This window comes from Mesoplodon bidens (assembly GCF_964165515.1).
Source record: "Mesoplodon bidens genome assembly, chromosome: 18".
Taxonomy (NCBI): domain Eukaryota; kingdom Metazoa; phylum Chordata; class Mammalia; order Artiodactyla; family Ziphiidae; genus Mesoplodon; species Mesoplodon bidens.
In genome coordinates, this window is record NC_138175.1 from 10,650,640 (window position 1) to 10,672,883 (window position 22,244).

General features: G+C 43.5%; 1 protein-coding gene across 1 annotated transcript; it reads right to left on the bottom strand.

The window, feature by feature from the left end:
- Window positions 1-643: 643 nt before the first annotated feature.
- Window positions 644-7,891, bottom strand: CLEC3A (C-type lectin domain family 3 member A; the record flags this gene model as incomplete). The annotated part of the gene is made up of 3 exons (XM_081216342.1): window positions 644-1,035; window positions 2,792-2,875; window positions 7,777-7,891. 3 exons carry the CDS (start codon window positions 7,889-7,891, stop codon window positions 644-646), a joined length of 591 nt encoding a protein of 196 aa, XP_081072468.1.
- Window positions 7,892-22,244: the final 14,353 nt, after the last annotated feature.

Consider the following 22,244-nt stretch of genomic DNA (forward strand, 5'->3'; position numbering starts at 1 on the left):
CTTTACTTGGAACTTCCAAAAAAACCCCAAAAAGATGTGTATATGGCTGGAGGGCTGGGGGGAGTAGGATGGGTTTGAAGAAAACGGAATTAAATCAGAGCCTCTCTGAGACGTTCATGTTTTGATGTGGCAGAGAAGATACTAGTCCCACCAGGGGATGCTGCAACTCAAAGAAAGGGTGATGGACTAATACGATACAGTCATTAGGATGGAAAAGATTGAACACCAGACTGAAAAGTTTTTGGATTATGTAGCACCTCATCAATCAAATATATACTAAACTTTTAAGAGAAAATCTTCCAGGTAGTCTAAGCTTGCTTTTCTGGCTATTGTATTTTTAACACTAACCTGGTCGATATAAGCAAGAGGGACCAGGAGTGAGAAAGGTCTGATAGCCCATTTTGCAGAAGCCACTTGAACAGTGTGTACATGGCTAGATCATTATTTTCTGCTCCCCCGTACCCCAGGGAGGGAAAAATCACAATACAATGTGGTAGAAAAATTGGCTGACTCTTGTATTCCTGTGGACACAGAGTCCCATGAGGGACCCCATGAGGGAGGACAATTTCGACTTATTCTTGGGATCCATCAGCCTGTAAATCATGACCGATCTTGCTTGGAAGACACATTCAAGAAGGGTCTATTAGGGGATGGTGAACTCACATATGTACCTCTTGCTACTACGACAGACCTCGTCACTCCATTTACCCTGAGCTGACTGCGAGAAGAGGACACAGTTTTCCCGCTTGCCACCATTAGGCTGTGTGTGGTCCCAGTTGAGGAAGGAAAGGGCGACTCCATTGATATCGACAAACTTGCCTTCTGTGGCCATGTCGTTGATGCCCAGCCAAAAGTCATTGACCCCCGGCAGGCTCCTTTTACCATAGTCTCGGACGGCATTGATTTCATCGGTGCTTCTGGGGACAACCAGCGTCCCTCCCTTGGAAATGCAGTCTTCGTTGGCTTCGTGGAAGTGCTTCAAGCCTTCCAAGGCAAGGTAGCACTTCTTGTGAAATTTTGTGCCTCGGAGACAGACTGTAAAGATGTGAAATTGGACATATTAAGATGCTTTTGTAGTATAATAATCCAGGACTGGATCTGGCCAATAGCAATAAATAGTTGTGGAATGAATGATGCGCAGTGACAATGGTGAGTTAGCATGTACTGGGGACTTTGTATGAGTCAGACACTGTGCCAAGTGCTTTACATACATGAACTCATCATCACAACCATCCCATGAAGTGAGATTTTATTATGCTCATCTTTACGTATCAGGATAGTGAAGCTTAAAGAAGTTGTTACTTATTAACAACTTAGCCTATAAAAAGGTGACTTAACCTGTCACATAAAATCACAACTACGGAAACCCAGGTCTGCCTCACCCTTAAACCCTGGCCTTCAACCTCCTGCTGCTTGGATATACACATGTTCACTAGTTTGTGTAGCTCCATTATCTGCTGAATTTCCTTGGGACTTGTGGAACTGGTTGGTTTGCCACAATTATTAAAAAACAAACAAAAACAAAAGTCTGAGTTTGCATGTGGAGAGATAGGGCTTTTCTTATGCAGATAACTGAGCCCTGGTAATATTGTTTATCTTACCCAGCGTAAAACAAATAGAAAGATAGTTTCAAGGCATAACGTTGGAGAGTCAGGCTCCAGGGCTGTAGTGCCTGGACTTAGGTGTCAGTTCTGACATTTACTAGCTGTGTAAGCTTTGGAAAAATTATTTAATTTCTCTGTGCCTCAGTTTCCTCATCTGTAAAATGAGGATAATCATAGCAGCGTCTATCTCATGAATTGTTGGAGGATTAATGTGTTAATGTTTATAAAGTATTATTATAGTCCCCAACTGGTTAGAGGGTTAACAAAACTCTCCCCTTCTGCAAACACATTCGGCCATCCTTTAACTTTCTAATTCTGTTCCCCTGGGAACCTGATAAAGGGCCCTGTCACCAGTGTTACTAGGCAATGTTGCTTATGGTAAAAATGACTCAGGATCAGTAACATACAGCTGGCCTGGGAGTTATAAATACTTGATGGAAAAGCTGTAACTTCAGTCTTCCTTGAAGGTAGTAAGTCTTATAATTGGGCAGTTCTCTTGTGAGACCCTCAAAGCTCTGCTTTTGGAGTTGCTATGAGAGTATTCATTCCTGAGGCTGTGAACCTTACAAGCCAGGGATGTTCCTGAACTTACCTAGTATGGCTCCCATTTCCTTGCCCTGGGGGCCAGCAGAGTAGCTCCTGGACAGCAGTGGGTACAGCTGCCTAGGCTGCCAGGAGCGCTACTCCATGAAAAAGGAGCACTGGATGCTGCCCTCTGCTGGCAAGCTGTGGCTCTAACCACTGGTCTTCTCTGCACGTGTTGCCCTGCTTGTCGGGAGTGAGTCCTCTGATCCTGGGTTTGGTTCAACCTCGGCGATCTCCCAGTGGGCACTTAGTAAACATCTAAATAATGCTGATTATTTTAGCTAGTTAATACTTCTTCAGTTTTCTTTCATTGCCCGTTAAAGAAGAATTATGGACGGACTTTTAAAATGTATTATTGAAATGCCTGGTTTTATCTCTATACCACCCATTTACAGGAGTAGGGAGTGGAAAATCAAGCTAATTTCCCCAAACAATCATCTCCCCAGCTTTCAGATCCTTTCTCCTGGACGCATCTCTGGCTTGTCAATGTCTCTTAAAAAAAAATGTCGCTTACAACTCAACGTGTACTCTCTATATGGTTTGAATTGCTGACAAATCACAATTTCTTTTTCTGTCTCCTTTGAGACGAGATGGGATCTCACCTGTCTGCAGGGCTTGCATTTCCTTCAGGGCATTGACTTCTCTCCAGAGCTTTTCCACTTGAGTCTTCAGGTCTCCATCCTTTTCTGAGGATATTTTAGGGTAGGGCGGAATAGGAGGAATGAAAAGCATATGATTAAAATAAGATACAAATAAAACAAAATAAAATAAAGCTTTGGAATCCAGAATCTAAGGCGAGGGTGATTTTGATGAAACTGAGCCTGGTGTACATGGAAAATAATGCATGAAAATAAGTTAGCCAGGAAGATGTATAAGGGCTTGGTGGGAGTAATAATATTAGAAGGTCCTTCTGGGGGATGGGGCTCCTGTCTGTCTCTCCAGCCCCACCCTGTGGGACTCGCCTTCCATCACCGGACTTCAGACTTGTTGATTTTGGATGCATCCTAGAGCAAGCTGCCTCATCTCAGGATGCTTCTTTTGTGTTCCTTCTGCCTGGAACACTCTTGCCCAGCTCTTGTCCATCTCCTTATCAAGCTTAAAGTTCTCCTCTTTTTTTTTTTTTAACATGTTTATTGGAGTATAATTGCTTTACAATGGTGTGTTAGTTTCTGCTTTATAACAAAGTGAATCAGTTATACATATACATATATCCCCATATCCCCTCCGTCTTGAGCCTCCCTCCCACCCTCCCTATCCCACTCCTCTAGGTGGTCACAAAGCACCGAGCTGATCTCCCTGTGCTATTCGAGCTGATCTCCCTGTGCTATGCGGCTGCTTCCCACTAGCTATCTGTTTTACATTTGGTAGTGTATATATGTCTGTGCCACTCTCTCACTTCGTCCCATCTTACCCTTCCCCCTCCCCTTGTCCTCAAGTCCATTCTCTACGTCTGCATCTTTATTCCTATCCTTCCTCTTCCTCTTCTGAGAAGACTTTCTGATCATCCTCTCTACATTAGCATCCCTCTGGCTGATCTCTTTCCTTGAACCTTTATTTTTCTTCCACACAATTTCTCCAATCTATAATCATCTTCCTTTACTTACTTAACTTCATCTCTCTGGTTGCCCATGGTATTCCCGATGTTTAATGTGATGCTTGGCACATAATCAGTCTCATAATGTTTGCTGAGTGAACAAACACTTTATGGCATACAAAATACTTTTGTGTTATTTTCATTTACTCTTCAACAATAGTTAGGAGTGGAGGAAAATGAGATTCCCATTGAAGAATGAGAATGAACTCAACGAGCTAATTGGCAGATAAGTGGTAGAACTCACACTCAGACTTAGTTGGGTCCCCAAGTCCCCTGGCCCCAATATCCCTACTCAACTGATGTTCCAGGTATAGTGGCTCCTAGCAGGGTTAAGTGATTTTCATGGAGAAACAGGGAAAAGCAGTGATAAAAAGCCCTCTAAAAATGCTTCTGTATTAGGGATTAGCAGTTTACTTAGTCTTGAATGTCCCTGGATGAGGTTAATCTTCGTGGCTGTCCTTTACCAACCTTGGATATAAGTAAGTAGTAGAAAATGAGCAACCTTAACTAAATAAAAAACCCAGACCTGATGGGGACTGTCTTAGAAATTGACAGCTTGTGAGCTCTTCAAAGGCAGGAATTATAATAAATCTTAATAAATATTAAAAGCCACCATATCCTGTGCACTGGGAGCTTAATTCTTTCAGTATTACTATGAGATAATCATTTCACAAAAGGAGAGGGAGAGGCTCAGAAATCTGAATTAACCTGTCAAAGGTCACCCAGCTAGTAAGGTGCAGAGTTGGGATTTGACTCTCCCTGACTTCAAGTCTGTTCTCTTCCCACCCCTCCCATCTGCTTCTGCACAGTGATCACCTTTACCTGGTTGGTCCCTAGTACATGGCCTTGAAGATCTAAGATGCTTAAAGCTTGATATGGCTGTTCCTAGCTGCCTTTTTGTGGGGATACCACACAGGGAATCTGTGTTCTATCCTGGGTTTTTCAGGACAGTACCAAATCCAAATATGCTGATTCACTTTACCCTCCCACCCCTTTTCTTTTTTTGGCCACACCGCACCGCAAGCAGGATCTTAGTTCCCTGACCAGGGATCGAACCTGTTGCCCCCTGCAGTGGAAGTGGGGAGTCTTAACCACTGGACCGCCAGGGAAGTCCCTCATTTTCCCCTTAAACATATGCTTTGCAAGCCAGGTGTTTCCACATTTGGGTTAGGAAATGCCTTATGGGGTATCCAGGGATGGACATCAATTCTCAAAACGTCCAGGAGCTCAGCTGAGAAGGACAGTAACTCAAGGGCTTCCTCAACGGGACCACAGAATCCAGAATAAATATAAGGGTACATTCAGGATGCAAAGCCATCGCCTGTTGGAGGCCAGACTTGCAAAGACTGCTGAAGTTTTCTCCCAAGTTACAAGTTGTAAACCATACAGATGTCACCTGCAGTCCCTCTTGGCTTCCTGCTCCATGCTATTTAAATAAAGGGCCTCTGTAGGGAAGCTGTAAACATTGTAATTAACATGAAGACACATGAATTAATATTAGGCTCTTGGGACATCACCATGGAAGTCGTTATCCAGGTGGCTTGGCTTCTCTTCTGTCCTTTGTGAGAAATGTGGATGTGTTTCGTTGACAATGAATACAGGGAGCAACTATTTCACAATCAAAAAATTTATTTTTGATCCATGACTACAACATAATTTGCATTGCTCCACCTAATTTGTTGAGACCTATGAAGTAAGTAGCAGGGAAAACTTGGTTTTGGAGCTAAATCACTCAACTGCCATTTCGAGTTTTTAAAAAAGGCTCCCTTTCATTTTATTATTGTTGTTCTCCAAAAATAGGTACAGTGTAGGAATGCAAAAATAATTCCTGGAGTAAATGACCAGTAAATGTATGAAAAATACCTCAACTTTGTTAACCATCAAAGAGATGCAAATTAAAAGAAGGTTTTTGGGTTTTGTTAGTCTGGCACAGCTTAACCTGATGATAGGATGTCAGGTTGTCAAGGTGTGAATGGGTGCTCTCATACGCTGAAGATGAGAGCATGGGTTCGTGCTACCATTTTGCCAGACGGTGTAATTAACCTACAATTTTACTTCTAGAAGTGTATCATCACAATATTCTAGCATGGGGATCAATATCTGTTTACAAAGCAGTTCACTGAGGCATTGGATCATAAAGGGATGGATTTGATGAACACAAAAGTTCACCAAGAGAGAACAGATTAAATAAGTCATGACCCATCCATAAGGGAATATTATGCATCTGTTAAAAGGGCTGAGGTATGCCTTATATTTAAGGTTATCCAAGATTTAATACATAAAGTCAATTAATTTGTCTGCCAAGTACTTTGGATAGCCAACTCTTATTTTTTTAAAAGTATCAATTTTTAATCGGACGTTAAAGAAAACTCTGGAGATACTATCTCCTAACAGTTAATAGGGGGTAATTCTGTGGAAAGGATAGAGAGAGAAAAAATGGCTTTCACTTTTGATTTCATAAACTTTGGTATTCTTTCCAGGTGCTTAAAATATTTTTAAAATGTGTGGGGGAAAGAAATGTTTAGCAAGTTTAGGCTAATGGTTTCACTTACTGTAGAATCTACTTTCTCGGATCTCATGGCAAAAATGAGCAAAACTGCTTTGGGAGGATGATATTTAAAATGTGGACCCAGTCTGTTAAAAAACAAACAAAAGCATGTGTGCGTGCTTGTGTGTGTGTCTTGGAGGGTAGGGCATAATAACCTGAACTACAACTGAGAAACACCCACACAGCACGCACACACACACTCACACATTCAGACACCTCCCTGCATCCTTACTGGGTGGTCACCACTTTGCTAGTCCTTCTTTATGGTAAAGAAACGCTGGCAACAGAAGTATGCCACATCTTCTATCCTTTTCCTGTCTTCATCACTCATGAGAAATATTTTAATCTATCATTAAAAGGAGTAACAAAGAAGTGTAATATTTTATAAGGAAAAAAGGTTCCACTTAAGAAACTTTGCATCAGACCTAAAGTGTACAAATAAATATTCCTGGAAAAGGGCACTGTGTAATCTTAAAAACATGGTGCAAGATAAGCTCCCTTTTACCCACAAGCCATTCGTGTTGTGTTAAATCAAGACTTTAATATTATTAGTATCTTTGGTGTGTTTTGTTACTAATGAAGTGAAATTGATAAGGAAATAGTGTCCTAATATTTACCTTGAAATATACTGATATGAAAATGACTCAGGATGAGATAAAACATCACCCCACACTTTTCTTGATGCTTTTCCTTTTGATTTGGTTTTAGCATATTGCAAATACATTGCCATCATCATTGTTCCTTGCAGGATTTTTTTTTTTTAATCTCTTAACCCAATTCAAGCCACCCCAAATTTGGGTTTGCTTGGAGATTGTTTTGCATTAAAGTGTCTTCAAATGCTATATGACTTGGTTTATTTAAATATTTTTAAGTGAAAGAGTTTCAACTTCTCTATGACATTAAAATCTTAAATATATATTATAGTATAGACTGTCCTTATATTGCCAGGGATATGAAAATATACCTACATGATAACTAATGATGAAACGGAAGTCACATTACCAATAGCGTTATCCTCTACTGCTCATTTAATAAGATTATAGTTATCTTACAGATATATGTGAACACCATACAATATCTACGAGTGAAATGGTTTACCCTGTTAATCAGTCTCTTCTACTTGAGCCCTCATTCCAAATACCTGATGTTGTACAGGTTTATCACCCTCCAAAGAACATTCTCATGCCTAAGCTCACCTGACAAAGGATATACAATATAGAATACAATACAGATATACAATACAGCCTACCATTTGATTCCTTTAAATATCAAACTGTCCCAGAAAATTAAGAGGTCACTCAGTCCCCTGAAAATGCCATATCCACCTGAAGCCACGGTACCGTCACCAGAGCCGGTCTCCTTGAAGAGTCTGGAAATGAGCATTGTCCAGCTCCTCCCCGCCCTGAGCTAGCCTAGAGTTTTGCGGGACAGAGAAACCCCGTTACCTTTCACTCGGCGTTTGCTGTGCTTCCTGGCTTTGAACTTGGACGTGTGGCTGGTGGTCTGGTCCAGGAGTAAGGTGATAACCAGGATGTAAATTACAAGTCCATTCTTCGCCATGGCTCTCGGCAAGTCTGACAGCCACTGTGCCAGCTCCTCTGAAGTACGAAGGGACAGGTAGACTTCACAGCCACATCTTGCCCTGAAATGCCTGGGGCCACCTTTATAAAAGCACACTGTGCAGCTTGGCTGGAATCCTGCTGACGGAATGTTGGAATGCCTCTGCTGGCTGCAGCATAAGGTGGCCCCTGTTCTCATGTCTTCTTTAGGCTTTAAAAAAAATTTTCCTGCTAGGAAAATTTTTCCTACTTGACTTGCCTTTTCAGAGCCTATTAGGGTTTATTAAGGGACTAAGGGTTTTGTTTTTGTCTTTTTTTCCTTTCTTTCTTTCTTTTTTTTTTAAATTTAAAGTCCAGGAAGCATGGGGTCTGTCTGTGAAGACCCCAATATTTAAGTCTTTGGTTTGGAGGTCTGAAGTTCACTTAAATGTTCTGGGAAATGTATTCAATGACACACACACAAATCTAGGAAAGGTACTGTGTGCATGTGTGTGTGTGTGTGATGCCAGAGCACCACCTGTGTCTATTCACACTCACGTGACTACAACAGCTCATGTGGAACTTGGGAAGGGTTTGCTCGCAGGGAGTAATGAAGGCGGTCGAAGGGGATAGTCCATGATCAAGTGTAAGGCTTCCTATTAGGATTTTGTAGATTCACCAAGAACTAGATCTTGGGAAAACACACCTTAAAAGGAAAAGAAAAGAAAGACAGTGAATTTTTTCCATAAGAATTAAAGTAAAATATAAACTATTGTTATCTTGCATATCTCCACCAACCAACACTTTTTTCTTTGAAATTATTCCAAATGCCTAAAAAACACTTTCAAAGGAAGTGCAGAAATAATGGGGAAACATAATGAAAGACTTGGTATAATTATTCTTACCCGAACAATGGGCTTTAAGGAAAAGTACTGAGAACCAGGCAGGCTTTTTGTGACATGAGCAAGGGACCTCCATGGGTGCGACCAAGACGGAGTGAGTTAGACCCTGGAAAAGGCCTCCGCCCTAACTGACTCCGTTCATATCACTATTGGGTGACCAGGTGCAGATGGAGGCCAGGGTTTGCAGATTTTGGAAGGTCTGAAGGACCAAATCCATTTAATCTTTTTTTTTGAGACGATACAGGAAGAATCAACGGGTGACTGATTCCTTCTGAACCTTAGTGAGGAAAATGAGTCTAATCCATGTTCAGTTCCTTCCTGCTAAAGCCACTTTGTAGACTACCTATGTACTGACATCAAAGGAAGACCACTGATGTAGGGAAGTCTAACATAATATAGAGATGTACGTGTGAAATAAAAAATGCAGATTTTACTTGTAATGTAAACTCCTTGTACCGATGTGGGCAATCTACGTGTAGGCATTTGAGAGCGTTGTGGAAACAGGCTGAGCTAGGTTCACATCCTTCTTTCATCTGTTTAGCAGCTGTGGGATCTTGGGCAAGTCACTGAACCTCTCTGAGTCTTTTCTCATCTTAATAATGGGACTAGGGATACTAACTTTGCAGGGCTGTTGGAAAGATGAAACGAGACAGTGACTACAAGCACTTAGCACAGTGTCCAGTGGTTAATAATTATAGTGATGACGATAATAGCAATAATATCTGAATATCCTTACCATAAATTATAATAGTATGGTAATGGCAGATATTTCTGGTCTTTACAGCAAGCCTACGGGATACTCATTCTATTTTTTAAAAAAATTTTTTATTGGAGTATAGTTGATTTACAGTGCTGTGTTAGTTTCTCCTGTACAGCAAAGTGAATCAGTTATACATATACCTACTCTTTTTTGCATTCTCTCCATTTTATAGATGATTGAAACTGAGCCTCAGAAAAATTAAGTGGATTTGTTTAGTGTCACTCAGGTCCCAAGGGTAGGAGTAGAATTTAAAATCTAGTTCTGATTGACTCATTTTATCTGGGAAACATGTGCTTTGATTTGAAAAGGGAAAAGGATCAATGTTTTACAGTTATCTTGCGATTGATCCAAAAAGCTTTCTGCCAGCTTCTCAGATCCTTTACTCTGAGATTGCAAGTTATAGAACAGTGGTGGAAAGCTAATGATTCCTCTTAGATCTTTGATCTGTGCTATGTTCAAACTAGGCTTATAAGAACATGGTCTTTTTTCTTCAAAATAAATCTATACTGTTTTAAGCTCTTTTCTCTTTCCAGGAAAGCCTCTGACACTTTTTTTGATTGTTTTCTGTTTGCCAGATCTGAAAGCCCATGCTTTCTTCTTTTTAAATTAATAAACTATTTTTTAGAGCAGTTTTATTTTTTTCCGTAAATAAATCCAGGTTTTTTTTTTATCAGCGACCTCTTCTTTTAATTGAAGTATAATTAATTTACGGTGCTGTGTTAGTTTCAAGTGTACAGCAAAGTGGTTCAGTTATACATATATATATTTTTTCAGATTCTTTTCCGTTATAGGTTATTACAAGTATTGAGTACAGTTCCCTGTGCTATACAGTAGGTTCTTGTTGTTTACCTATTTTATAAATAGTAGTATGTGTATGTTAACCCCAAACTCCTAATTTATCGCCCCCCATCCCCCCTTTCCCCTTTGGTAACCGTAAGTTTGTTTTCTATGTTTGTGAGTCTATTTCTGTTTTGTAAATAAGTTCATTTGTATCCAGAGCGGTTTTAGATTTGTAGAAAAACTGAGCTGAGAGTCCTGAGAGCTCCCATAAACCTCCTCTTCACTCCCTGCCCCCCAGTTTCTCTTATCGTTACCATCTTGCATGTGTGTGGCATATTTGTTATAATTGATGAATGAATATTGATATATTATTAACTGAAGTCTATAGCTTATTTTAGGGTTCACTTTTTGTGTTGGATAGCTCTGTGGATTTGGGCAAATAAATGTAATGTCATGTATCCACCATTACAGTAGCATATAGGACAATTTCACAAAAGCCCACATTTTTTGTTTTAATTAAATGATTGAGTATTCACCTCTTTCTCAGTGCTATTGCCTGGTCCTCCTTAGGACTCCCTCCCGGATGCTCTAATCTTCTACACGCTCTCCTTAGGTGGGCCTTATTCCTCCGTCTCAAGGCTTCAAGTTCTCTGTCTGGGACTCTCCCACACTTACCTCATGACTTGGATCTCCTCGTTTAGGCTCACAGCTCCAGTTGCCCATGTGATGCTTCCAATTGTATTTCAAAAGACATCTCAAACTCGTGATGCTTTAAATTCAGTTCTGGATTCTTCCCCTGTTAATGTCCCATGAATTTTTTTTTTTTTTTTGGCCGCATGGCGCGGCTTACGGGATCTTAGTTCCCCTATCAGGGATTGAACCCAGGCCACCACAGTGAAAGCGCTGAGTCTTCTTAACACTGGACCGCCAGGGAATTCCGCAATGAATTTTAAAAAGCCCCATTTGTCCTGAGTCTTCCCCATCATAGTCAGTGTTCCATCATCCACTCAGTGGGCCAATTCTAAAACCTGGGGGCCATTTGGAGCCTTTGGCACCCACCTTTGCCCTCAGCACCCCTCTCCATAACCTTGTCAGCATCCAGTGCTGCTGTGGATTCTACCTCAACATACATTTGACCTCTCTCCTGCCATCATCCCATGTTGCATCACCAAGAGCTCTCATCCTAACCCATCTCATCCTTGAGATGGAGTTGGGCTCCCGCCCAACTCATGGGAAAGATACACGTCACTGATGTGATTGTCCCTGTCCCATGTAAAACCCTCCACATCTTTCCACTGTACTTAAAATGAAGCCCGGACTTCTTCTTCTTTCTTTTTTTCCTTTTTTTGTTTTTGGCTGGGCCACGCAGCTTGTGGGATCTTAGTTCCCCAACCGGGATCGAGCCTGGGCCCTCGGCAGCGAAAGCACTGAGTCCTAACCACTGGACCACCAGGGAACTCCCAGCCCAGACTTCTTCCCATGATGTCCAAGGCCCTCTTACTTGGTGAGACCTTACCTGCTTCTTCCTGGTGACTTTCTCCAGTTGTGGAGAAGTTTCATCAGGTTTGACTCATCTTCACATTTCTCCATCCACCCCCACTGTGCTTTTCCACATGCTTTTTTTCTGTCACTACAGCCCACCCCTTCTTAAACTTGGTGTGTGCCCAAATTAGTGCCCTTTAGTGTATGGCTTATCCTCCAGGCCTGAACTCAAAGATCGCCTTCTCAGACATATCTTCTCTAACTGCATAATCTAAGAAGGTCCTGCTCTCTTTTCTCCATCAAAGTACTTTGCTCCCTTAATAGCCCTTATCACAATTTGTTACTTATTTTTTAATGTTTTTATTTGATGTACTTGCTGGATATCAGTCTCTCCGGCTAGGCTATAAGCTCCCAGAGGGCAGGGGCTGTGTCAGATTAGCTCGACTTTGCATGTAGTATAGTACTTGGCACGTAGTATTTGCTCAATAAAATATTTACTCATGCAGGGCAGGGAAGTTTTGCTTTGCTTCCTTTCCTTCCCACCTCCCCTCTGAGGTTCTAGCAACAAGGCTCTTGACCCAGGAAACAGCATCTCAACTCATGGAAGAGTAAAGAGCCCAAGTCTCATTTGGATGAATAACACTGGGAGCCATGCGAAGAAAGCATCCCTCTCAGAGCTGGGGAAGTTGTAGGTGCTTGGCCCTGAGCCCAGACAGGGATGGGAACTTTCCTTTCCTCCTGGAGAGCTTCCCAGTCCAGGTCATCCTCCTTCAGGGGAAAACACTGGAAACTCAATGTCTGCATGATTGGCTAGAAGAAGAGGAGGGATGGGAGTCAGGGGGTAGAGTTGAATCTGAGAATATTCTCAAGGTGAGGATTTTTGTCCCTGTCCCAAATGCTGATTGACGTCGGACATGGCCTAACCCTTTTGGGTGGACCCCCACCCCCAAAACCTCAACAGGAAAAGCCCGAAGAGAAATGGCAGCGATCTGAAAAAAAAACACGTCCTGAGCCACACACACATCAAAGATAACGAGGGCAGATGGCCCTTTCCCCACCTGGTCCTTGGGGAAGGCAGGCCTCACTCAGTTTTCTTGGAGGTGGAACAATTCCTGTTTTGTGGAGCCGCATGATGTCACCAGCTTGTCCCCTGGGCTGGACCTGGGCTTCTGAAAGGGCTATTTAAGAGGCCCACATTTATAGCCAGGGAATAGGAGCTATAAAAATATTGCCTTTAATCCAAAAGTGTTCAGTGAGGATTTTAAAACAGTCACCAGGGTTTTACTTTCTTTATTAAATTGCTGTTTACAACACATCCCCTGGCCACCCAGAGTCACTGGTGTGTTTATTCCACCAGTTGCTATTTTAAAGTTGCTCCAGGCTGTTTTCCGGAGTGTCAAATTCTAACAGACGCATTCATCTGGTCTCGTGGCTGTTTGTCTGTTAGTACTAAAGGCGAGACACCTTTGAAGGCTGTGCTCAGAGGTTCTGGGGAAGCATTCAGGGGAAGTGATAGGAATGAACTTGGAAACAGCACGAGCAATGTTGAAATGTTTGGAGGGAAGATTGGTGATGGTAGATGTGCAAGTTGCCTTCTTTCTACTTAGGTCTCCCACCTGTAGCTGTGACTGGTGGACAATGAATTTGAAGAGAAGGCTGGGGACAGGTTTTGAGACTGTAAAGACTCTGCTAAGATGGGGCAGCATGGAATAGAGGTAAAGAGTAAGGGTGCTGATAGTTTGGGGGTTAAAACTTCAGATCTGGGACTTCCCTGGGCGGTCCAGTGGTTAAGATTCCACGCTTCCAATGCAGGGGACATGGGTTTGATCCCATCTGCCACATGGCACTGCCAGAAGAAGAGAAAACAAAAACAAAACAAAAACTTCAGATCTGTCACTTATGAGTTATATGAGAACGGCCTGACTTTGTCAACCCTCTGAACCTTGGTTTCTTCATCTGTCTTGCAGAATGGTTGAGAAAACTAGAGCATGTGTATAAAACATGCAAGCCACATCTTGTCACAATAGGTGATCAGTCAAAGGGCTTCCCTCACTACCATGATATAGATGCATGACACATCATCCCTGCCCTGACCCCAACCCCACAGATTTGGTCCCATTTGTACTTACACTGAATATACTTCTATTACAGAACTTCTACACACTTTATATACTTATTTTGTATTTGTCTCCCCCACATTCATTATCTTGGACACGGCTCTTGTTCTATTCTCTTCTGATTTCCTAGACCAGCGCTATCTGATGGAAGTGTTCAATAGCCACTTGTGGCTAGTGGCCGCCATGTTGGATTGTACAATTTTGGTGCCTAAAAAATGGCTACTGTTGAGTGGACACTTATAAATGTGTATTACATGAAATGATCCAATCAAGAGGGTTTAGAGTAAAGAGATTACTGATTTAGATTCATTTAATCTTATCTGAACTACTGTGCTAAGATTTTTTTTATCTAAATATATTGATAGTAAGGAAGGCATTGTTATCCCTGTTTTGTAGAAGATGAGACCTAACCTTAGAGAGTGAAGTGGGTTTTCTTAGAATCCTCAACTTCCAAGCTTCCATCAAACTGGGGTCTCCCACTCAGGGCTCAGCTGAGGGATGAGGTCCACCCGGCAGTGAAGAGGGGTCTGGGGCTCCGTGTGGAAGCCCTAGGAGGTCAGTGTGAAAATTTCTGGTAAAGTCAGGGCAGTGGAACCTCAAGTTTAGGAGAGACATGCAGTCCTCCATTTGAACTTGATACTTAAGTCTCTGATGTTATTTCCCTGTCAAATCTACTTTGAATGCTTCTCATGACGGAGAACTCACTACCCAGCAAGGCAGCCAGTTCTACTGCTAGAAAGTCTTGCGGTTCTTTCCTCCTTCTCCTCCATGTCTTCTCCAATCTACTGTGACCAGCTTTCTTTCTTGGAAACCTGTAAGGCACGGCTCCAGCCCCAGTTTAATTCATGATGGCCCCCCTGGGGTTGCTGTGTCTGTCTTGCCCGTTTGACACTATTCCGCCATCGCTCCAAGTTCCTTGGGTTCCCCCTGACATTGATCACGTCAGCTTCTGCCTGAGTCCCTTTGCTCCACTCCAGGCCTGTGGGAGTTACTCCTCTGAGCCAGTGTCTAGTGTGTGATCTCCTCTGGAACCAGCTCCCTCCACTGTTCTAGAACCAAGTGTTCTTCGGGCTCCATCCCACCCTGCCTTCATGTGGGGCCTCTCAGACAGTGGCTGAGACCACTGCATCCTTGGCCCGAACAATCAGACACCTCACTGTGTCCTTGCTTCCCACAGCAGCATGCGGTCGTGGAAAGTGCACAGATGACATCATCCAGACCGGGGGGATGAATCGGGGCTCACTCGTTTGCCAGCTCTGTGATTTGGGCAAGCTCATTAACCTCTCTGATCCTCATGTTCCTGTAAATTGGGGACCATGATGACTATCTGCCAGCGTGATTGGGAAGATTAAAAAGATGCCCTAAAAGCGATCAATATAGTGGCTGATACAGAAGAGAGTTTTCATATGTGGACCTGCTATGAATAAATTATGCATCATTATCACCATCATCATTATAATATTGTCCCAGCTCTTAATGACTTTGCCCACCGTACCCCGACCTGACCACCCCCTCCGCCCCATCCTCCAAGCACTCGCTATACCAAGCAATGCATTTTTCGTGGAACGCAAACATTCTGTTGGTCTGTTTTTCCTAGGTGTACCGATGTTTCAAATTTATCGTGAGTTGTGTCTGGCCCTCCTGCCAAGATAGTTTGAGAATACAAATAAGTCAGTATTTACCTCCCGTCCACTGAGAACAAGGTCAGTCCATAGTGGGAAAACCTTCACAATTCCTCTCTGTGGGCCTCCCAAGGTTAGACTTGGTGGAAATAGAGTTCAGCCTTCGGGTGACAACAGTGAGGTCTTTGTTCTTCCTCGTAATTCAGAGGCTTGTGACTCTGCCTGTGCTCCAAGCAAGATGACAGTAGGTTGCAGAGTGAACCTTTGAGACGGTTTGCCTTTCTGGGTATTAACTAATTTTCCAACTTTAAATCCGTGACCATCTTACTGGTGGAAAGTTAGTGAGAGAATTCCAGTCACCTTATGTTCCCCCTGAGTGGGCTGGAGTAAACAGTCAAGCTATTCCTTTTGGTTGAGATGACATTAAAAAGATGGCCTTTTGGTCACCTTTCCAGCATGTGCTTCCTGAGGCTGAAACCCTAAATGGGTAAACTGAGGAAACTGTGTCCATGAGATCTGTTTCTCAGAAAGAATAGGAAAAGGAACCAAATAGGTGGGTGAATTGTATGTACAAGGCATTACTTATACTTCTTTTGCTTCTGATTAATAATGAGAAAGAGGAAGAGAAGCAGCAGATGGAGAGGATGGAGGGGTTGAAACCAGTTTGATACTGGACAAGTCGGTCTTAAGGTTTTCAGGGTACACTCAGCTGTGTCTGCCTCGTTGATGATTGAAAATAATGGCTGGATACGTAAATGAGGTAGAAAAAGAGAGTTCCATGAGAGAATCAATTATTTGTTAGTAGAGAATCAGTGACGGTTAATAGTGGGAATCTGATGACGGGGGTGAATCCAGGATACTTTGATGGTTAAAAGAGGAGAATCAGAGACAAATCCATGGGGTCCTGGATATTGAAAGGGTGGGAAGAGACAGGAAAGGGCTTCCGTGGCCACAAAGGCCAGAGAAAACCTGCATTTCCCTTTACCGAGTCAACAAACATTAAAAAAAATCTAAGACAAAGTTTCTTAGGAAGGAGAGAGAAAGAACTGGTCAAAGAAGTAAAATAGGGAAAAAAAGACTAAACTAAACAGTTGTCTTGGGAGTTAGAAAATGATTTGAAGCAATTTCTGTAATGCATTAGACATTGAGGGTGGATTGCAGTAAAATGAGATTAAGAAGTTAATTTTTTTAATAGACTTTTTTTTTAATAACTATATTGACTGTTTTTTTATTAATTAATTAATTTATTTATTTTGGGCTGTGTTGGGTCGTTTCTGTGCGAGGGCTTTCTCTAGTTGTGGCAAGCGGGGGCCACTCTTCATCACGGTGCGCGGGCCTCTCACTATCGCGGCCTCTCTTGTTGTGGAGCACAGGCTCCAGACGCACAGGCTCAGTAGTCGTGGCTCACGGGCCTAGTTGCTCCGCGGCATGTGGGATCTTCCCAGACCAGGGCTCGAACCCATGTCCCCTGCATTGGCAGGCAGACTCTCAACCACTGCACCACCAGGGAAGCCCTAGACTTTTTTTTTTTAAGAATAGTTTTAAGTTCACAGAAAAATGAACCGAAAGGTACAGAGATTTTCTGTATACCCTCCACCCCTAGGCCTCTGCCTGTGCGTTGGGTCACATGGGTAAGAGGTGTGTGTGTGCAAGAGGGTGGGGGACCTGTCCCTCCCTCCGCAGCCTCCCACCCCGGGCCCTGCTTCACCCCCGTCCCCTGTGCCACCGGGATCCAGCCCCACGGTCTTGCGTGGACCTCACTCTCAGTGCAGGAATGTGCTGGCCTCAGGGCCACACACATCCACGCCCACAGGCTGGTGGGCAGGAGGTGGCTCCCGCCACAGGCTCTGTGCTGGAATGGCTGTGTGGGGTGCTGGTTAAGGCCGAAGACTGTGGAGCCAGAGGGCCTTGGTTTGAATCCTGGCTTGGACTTTTCAGCTGCAAGAGAAGATGTAACAGCAGTGTCTGCCTCGTAGGTAGCGACAGATTAGCGACTACACACAAAATGCTTAGAATGGTGCCTTCCCAATAGCAAGTGCTAACAATTCTTATTAAAGAGATGGTAACGCTGAGTGGTTCTAACCCTGGGCTGAAGCTCTTGTCTGTCAGACAGAGGCTAGTTGTCCATTTCGTGAGTTGTCTCAGAGCCTCTGCAGGAACCTGGTCTCCTGATCCTCCCCTAATAGTACAGGGGCAGGAGGAGGCTGCCTGACGGCTCAGAGAAACCCTGTATCATGTATTGATAGAAGCCTCGGGTAGGTCTGCAACAACCCAGCAACCCAAGTTATTACACACTGTTTTAATGGATATATAATATTTCATATACCCTACTTTAACTAAATCTTCTTCAGTTTTAATTTCCATTTTTTCCTTTATTGTAACTAATGATGAGATGAACATCTTTGTGTGTTAATCTTTTTTCTAGACTCAAATCTTGTCTTAGGACACACAATTCTATAAGTGATTTTACTGAAATGCAGCAGAGTTTAATGCTTAACAACACAGACTGGAGCCTGATTGCCTGGGATCGCAGCTAGGCTCTGCCACCAGCTCTCAGGTCATGGGCAGTTTTCTGAGCCTTTCCATGCCTTGGTTTCCCCATCTTTAAAACAGGGGACAGGGGCTTCCCTGGCAGCTCAGTGGTTAAGACTCCGTGCTTCCAATGCAAGGGGCATGGGTTCGATCCCTGGTTGGGGAACTAAGATCACATAGGCCATGAGGCCAAAAAAAAAAAAAAAAAAGGGACAAATAGTAGTACTTAAAACAGTAGTACTTAAAATACAGGGTTATTAATGCTGGCTTAAATACGTTAATACTTTTAAAGCACTTACTTAGAACAATATTAAATCCATAGTAAGCAATGATAAATGATAATTAATATCACTGGGCCAAAGGGAATGAATATTTTAATATTCTTGATACATATTGCTAATTATATCCCATGGGAAAGAGGAGACGGTTTTAGTTTCTCTCCTTCCCAGGAGGAGGGAACTGTGATTGGATTGGGTCAGTTTTAGGATACAGATTGGGCCTTGTGGATCAGCAGTCAGGGTCACTGATTCTTGGAAGGGTCCCACATGGAAACGGCTAGCTCTTTCTTTTTGCCTCTTCCCATGAGCATTCCTTCTCACGGTGGTAAAGTGCTGAGATATGAGTCTAGGCAAAGGAAGATACAGAGGTTGCTAAACTGGGGGCAAGTTTCTGTGTTCCAGCCCAGTACACTGTGGAGTACTCTGTAGTGGAGTTTAAGACACAAGCTCTGCACTAAGTTGGTTCTTGTGTCCATTCACCACTGTCCCTCATGCATGGGGGAGGAGGGTTGGGTGGGCCAAGGCAGGATTCAGGTATTTCCACGCTGTCTGACCATAATATCATCTAATAATGCCGCAAATGCCATCATCCTGCATATTTTAAAGGGATGCGCCCATTTTCCCACTAGGAAAAAAAATCTGTAAGAGGCCGATTTCAATTTTATATTTTTTCTCAGAGGTGTGGAGGGGTCGTTCAGATCAGGGAGCAAGGTGGCGGCGTGATGAAGGCCTGTGTGGGCCTGTAGGAAGCGCTGGCCTTTTCCTCAGAGTCAGAGCCTTGAGGGCTTCAGGATCAGAACCAGCTTTTCGTTCCTTTCAGGAAAGCACTCTCATGTCCATATTGAATGTCTGGTAAACAGTGAAGGAGTTAGTGCTTTATGAGCATCTAGTTTTCATCTCAGGAGTCTTTTTCAGCTTCTGCTTTCGCCTGAGGGGCAGAGGGGCCATCCAGTTTGCATTGGACGCCGTTTCTTGTGAAGGGCTCCTCCCAGTGGAAACCAAACAGGAAATATTCCCAGAGCTTGGCTGCCTGGGTGTGGAGACAGCAAGTCCAGGGGACAGGCTGATGTCTTTGAAAGACCCACATTCACCACGCCTGCTTCCTTCTGTAATTTATTTCTGCCCAAGGCGACTAGGCCATCCTCCAAAATATATACCAGATAGCTGGGATTGTTGTTGAAAAACCCAGTACTTGCCTTGAGTATCCCTTATTGGAAGTAAAGGAGCAAACAGTCTCTGGCTTAGGTCTATTCACAGTAGTTTAGAAGGAGTAAACAAAACAATTTTTTCTAATGACCAAAAGTTGAAAGAGGATTACTCAAAGGGGATTAATCTATTGGACTTTTTAGACATCATTAAAATTCTGCTGTAAAAGAATATTGATCAGGCTTCCCTGGTGGCGCAGTGGTTAAGAATCCGCCTGCCAAAGCAGGGAACACGGGTTCAAGCCATGGTCCGGGAAGATCCCACATGCCACGGAGCAACAAATCCCGTGCACCACAGCTACTGAGTCTGCGCTCTAGAGCCGGCGAGCCACAACTACTGAGCCCGTGCTCTACAGCCCGTGAGCCACAACTACTGAGCCCGCGAGCCACAACTACTGAAGCCTGCGCGCCTAGAGCCTGTGCTCCACAAGAAGAGAAGCCACCGCAAAGAGAAGCCTGTGCACTGAAACAAAGAGTAGCCCCCGCTCGCCACAACTAGAGAAAAGCAGCAACGAAGACCGAATGCAGCCAAAACTAAAATAAATAAATTAAAAAAAAAGAATATTGATCTACATGGAAAATTCCCATAGTGTGTGTGTGTATATATATATATATATATATATATATATATATATATATTTTTTTTTTTTTTTGGCGGTACGCGGGCCTCTCACTGTTGTGGCCTCTTCCGTTGTGGAGCACAGGCTCCGGACGCGCAGGCTCAGCGGCCATGGCTCACGGGCCCAGCTGCTCCACAGCATGTGGGATCTTCCCGGACCGGGGCACGAACCCGTGTCCCCTGCATCGGCAGGCGGACGCTCAACCACTGTGCCACCAGGGAAACCCCCCATAGTATATTTTTGAAGGGGAAAAAGCAGTTATAAAACAGAACTTATGGGCTGGGTAGTAACAGGTCAAGAGATGCTTGTATATATCTGCATAGATTAGGAATAGGTCAAAATAATGGTTACTTGTGGGTGCTGAGATTGGTTTTTTTTCCTCTTTGGTTTCCTAAGTCTTCTGCATAAAACATGTATCAGTATTTTAAATGTAAACATTTTATTGAAGTATAACATACTTACAGAAACATGCCCAAATTATAAGTATACAGCTTTATGATTCCTCATAAAAATTAAATATGACTGTGCTACTAGTACCTAGATAAAGCCAGCAGAACATTCCCAGCACCCCAAATGCTTCTTTGTGCCCAGTCCTCGTCACTATTCCTTAGAGGGTTAACAACTGCAGTGGCTTTGGAAGATGTCACCTCAGTCTGGCTCAGCTGTGTTTCCCAGAATTCCCTTCCCTGCATGTTTTGGGATATGATGGGGCACCAGCTTTCCCTGCAAGACACCCACATCACCCAGGTAGGAGGGAGTGAGAGATTGATAGGGATTCTGGGTCATGCCCATGGCGTCTAGCTGGTCCTCCTTCTCTTCCACTTTACTTCCATCTTCCCTTCCGCATGGCCAGCCCTGTGGACCTCAAGCTCTAGCCTCAGACATGAAGATGACAGCCTTATTAACAGAGACTGTGTAACCAGTTTCCACAATTGCATGAGGTTGAATCCTGGTAATAAATCCTTTAATATGTGTGTGTGCGCACACATGTGTATCTCCTAATTAATGGCTTTGCTTCTCTGCTTGGACCCTGCCTGATAATAGATTGAGAAGGTGGAGGACGGGGGCCAGTCTTCAAGACGGCTCCCAGCGATTGGTCCTCACTTCACACACTTGTGTAGCCCCCTCCCACCCCTGAGCAGGGCTGACCTGCGTCACCGGGAGGGTGTTCTGGAAATGGTGATGTGCGCCTTCCTGGATTTGGTCATAAAAGACATTCCACCTTCCCCTTCTCTCTCTCGGGTTTCTTGCTCTGGGAGAAGCCAGCTGTCATGTCATGAAGACGTTCAGCCAGCCCTGTGAAGAGGTCCAGAACCCCCAGAGCCACCCAGCTGAACTGCCCCCAAATTCCTAACTCACAGAAGCTACCTGAGTTACTAAACCTGTGTTCTTTTTTTGAGTTGCTGAATTTTGAGTTTTGGCGTGGTTTGTACCTATAAATAGATATAAAAATCCTTTCAAAAATTCTGACAGTCTTGCTACAAATCGGAATCAGTCAGAGGCTGATTATAGTTACAGTTATATTTCTGCTATAAGGAACAGTGTCTTGAACAAATGGGTATGTTTTTCTCACATTAAGACATCTAGAGGGAGACAGTTCCAGCATGGGCTCAGGGGCTCCACATTTGGGTATCAGTTCAGTGTCTTTGCAGCCCTCTGGGCCTCCTCCTCAGGTAGAAGATGGCTATAGTGGCTCCAAGCATCACATCTTTACAGACCACTTTGTAAAAAAAATTATTTTCATTTTGTTATTTTTATACAATTTTAAAGGTTATTTTTCATTTGCAGTTATTACAAAATACTGCTTATGTCCCCCGTGTCGTACAGTATATCCTTGAGCCTATCTTACACCCAAGAGTTTGTACCTTCCACTCCCCCCCGACCCTAATAGCCCCCCACGGACCCTGGGCAACCACTCGCTTGTTCTCTATATCTGTGAGTTACAGCATCACTTTGAAAGCATTGGGGGCGGGGGGGTGGTGAGGAGGGGGCTTTGTGGGATGGAAAGATGGTCTTCACATGCTCCCTTTTATCAGGGAAGGAAACTTGCTCTTAGGCATCCCCTTGCAGATTTCCC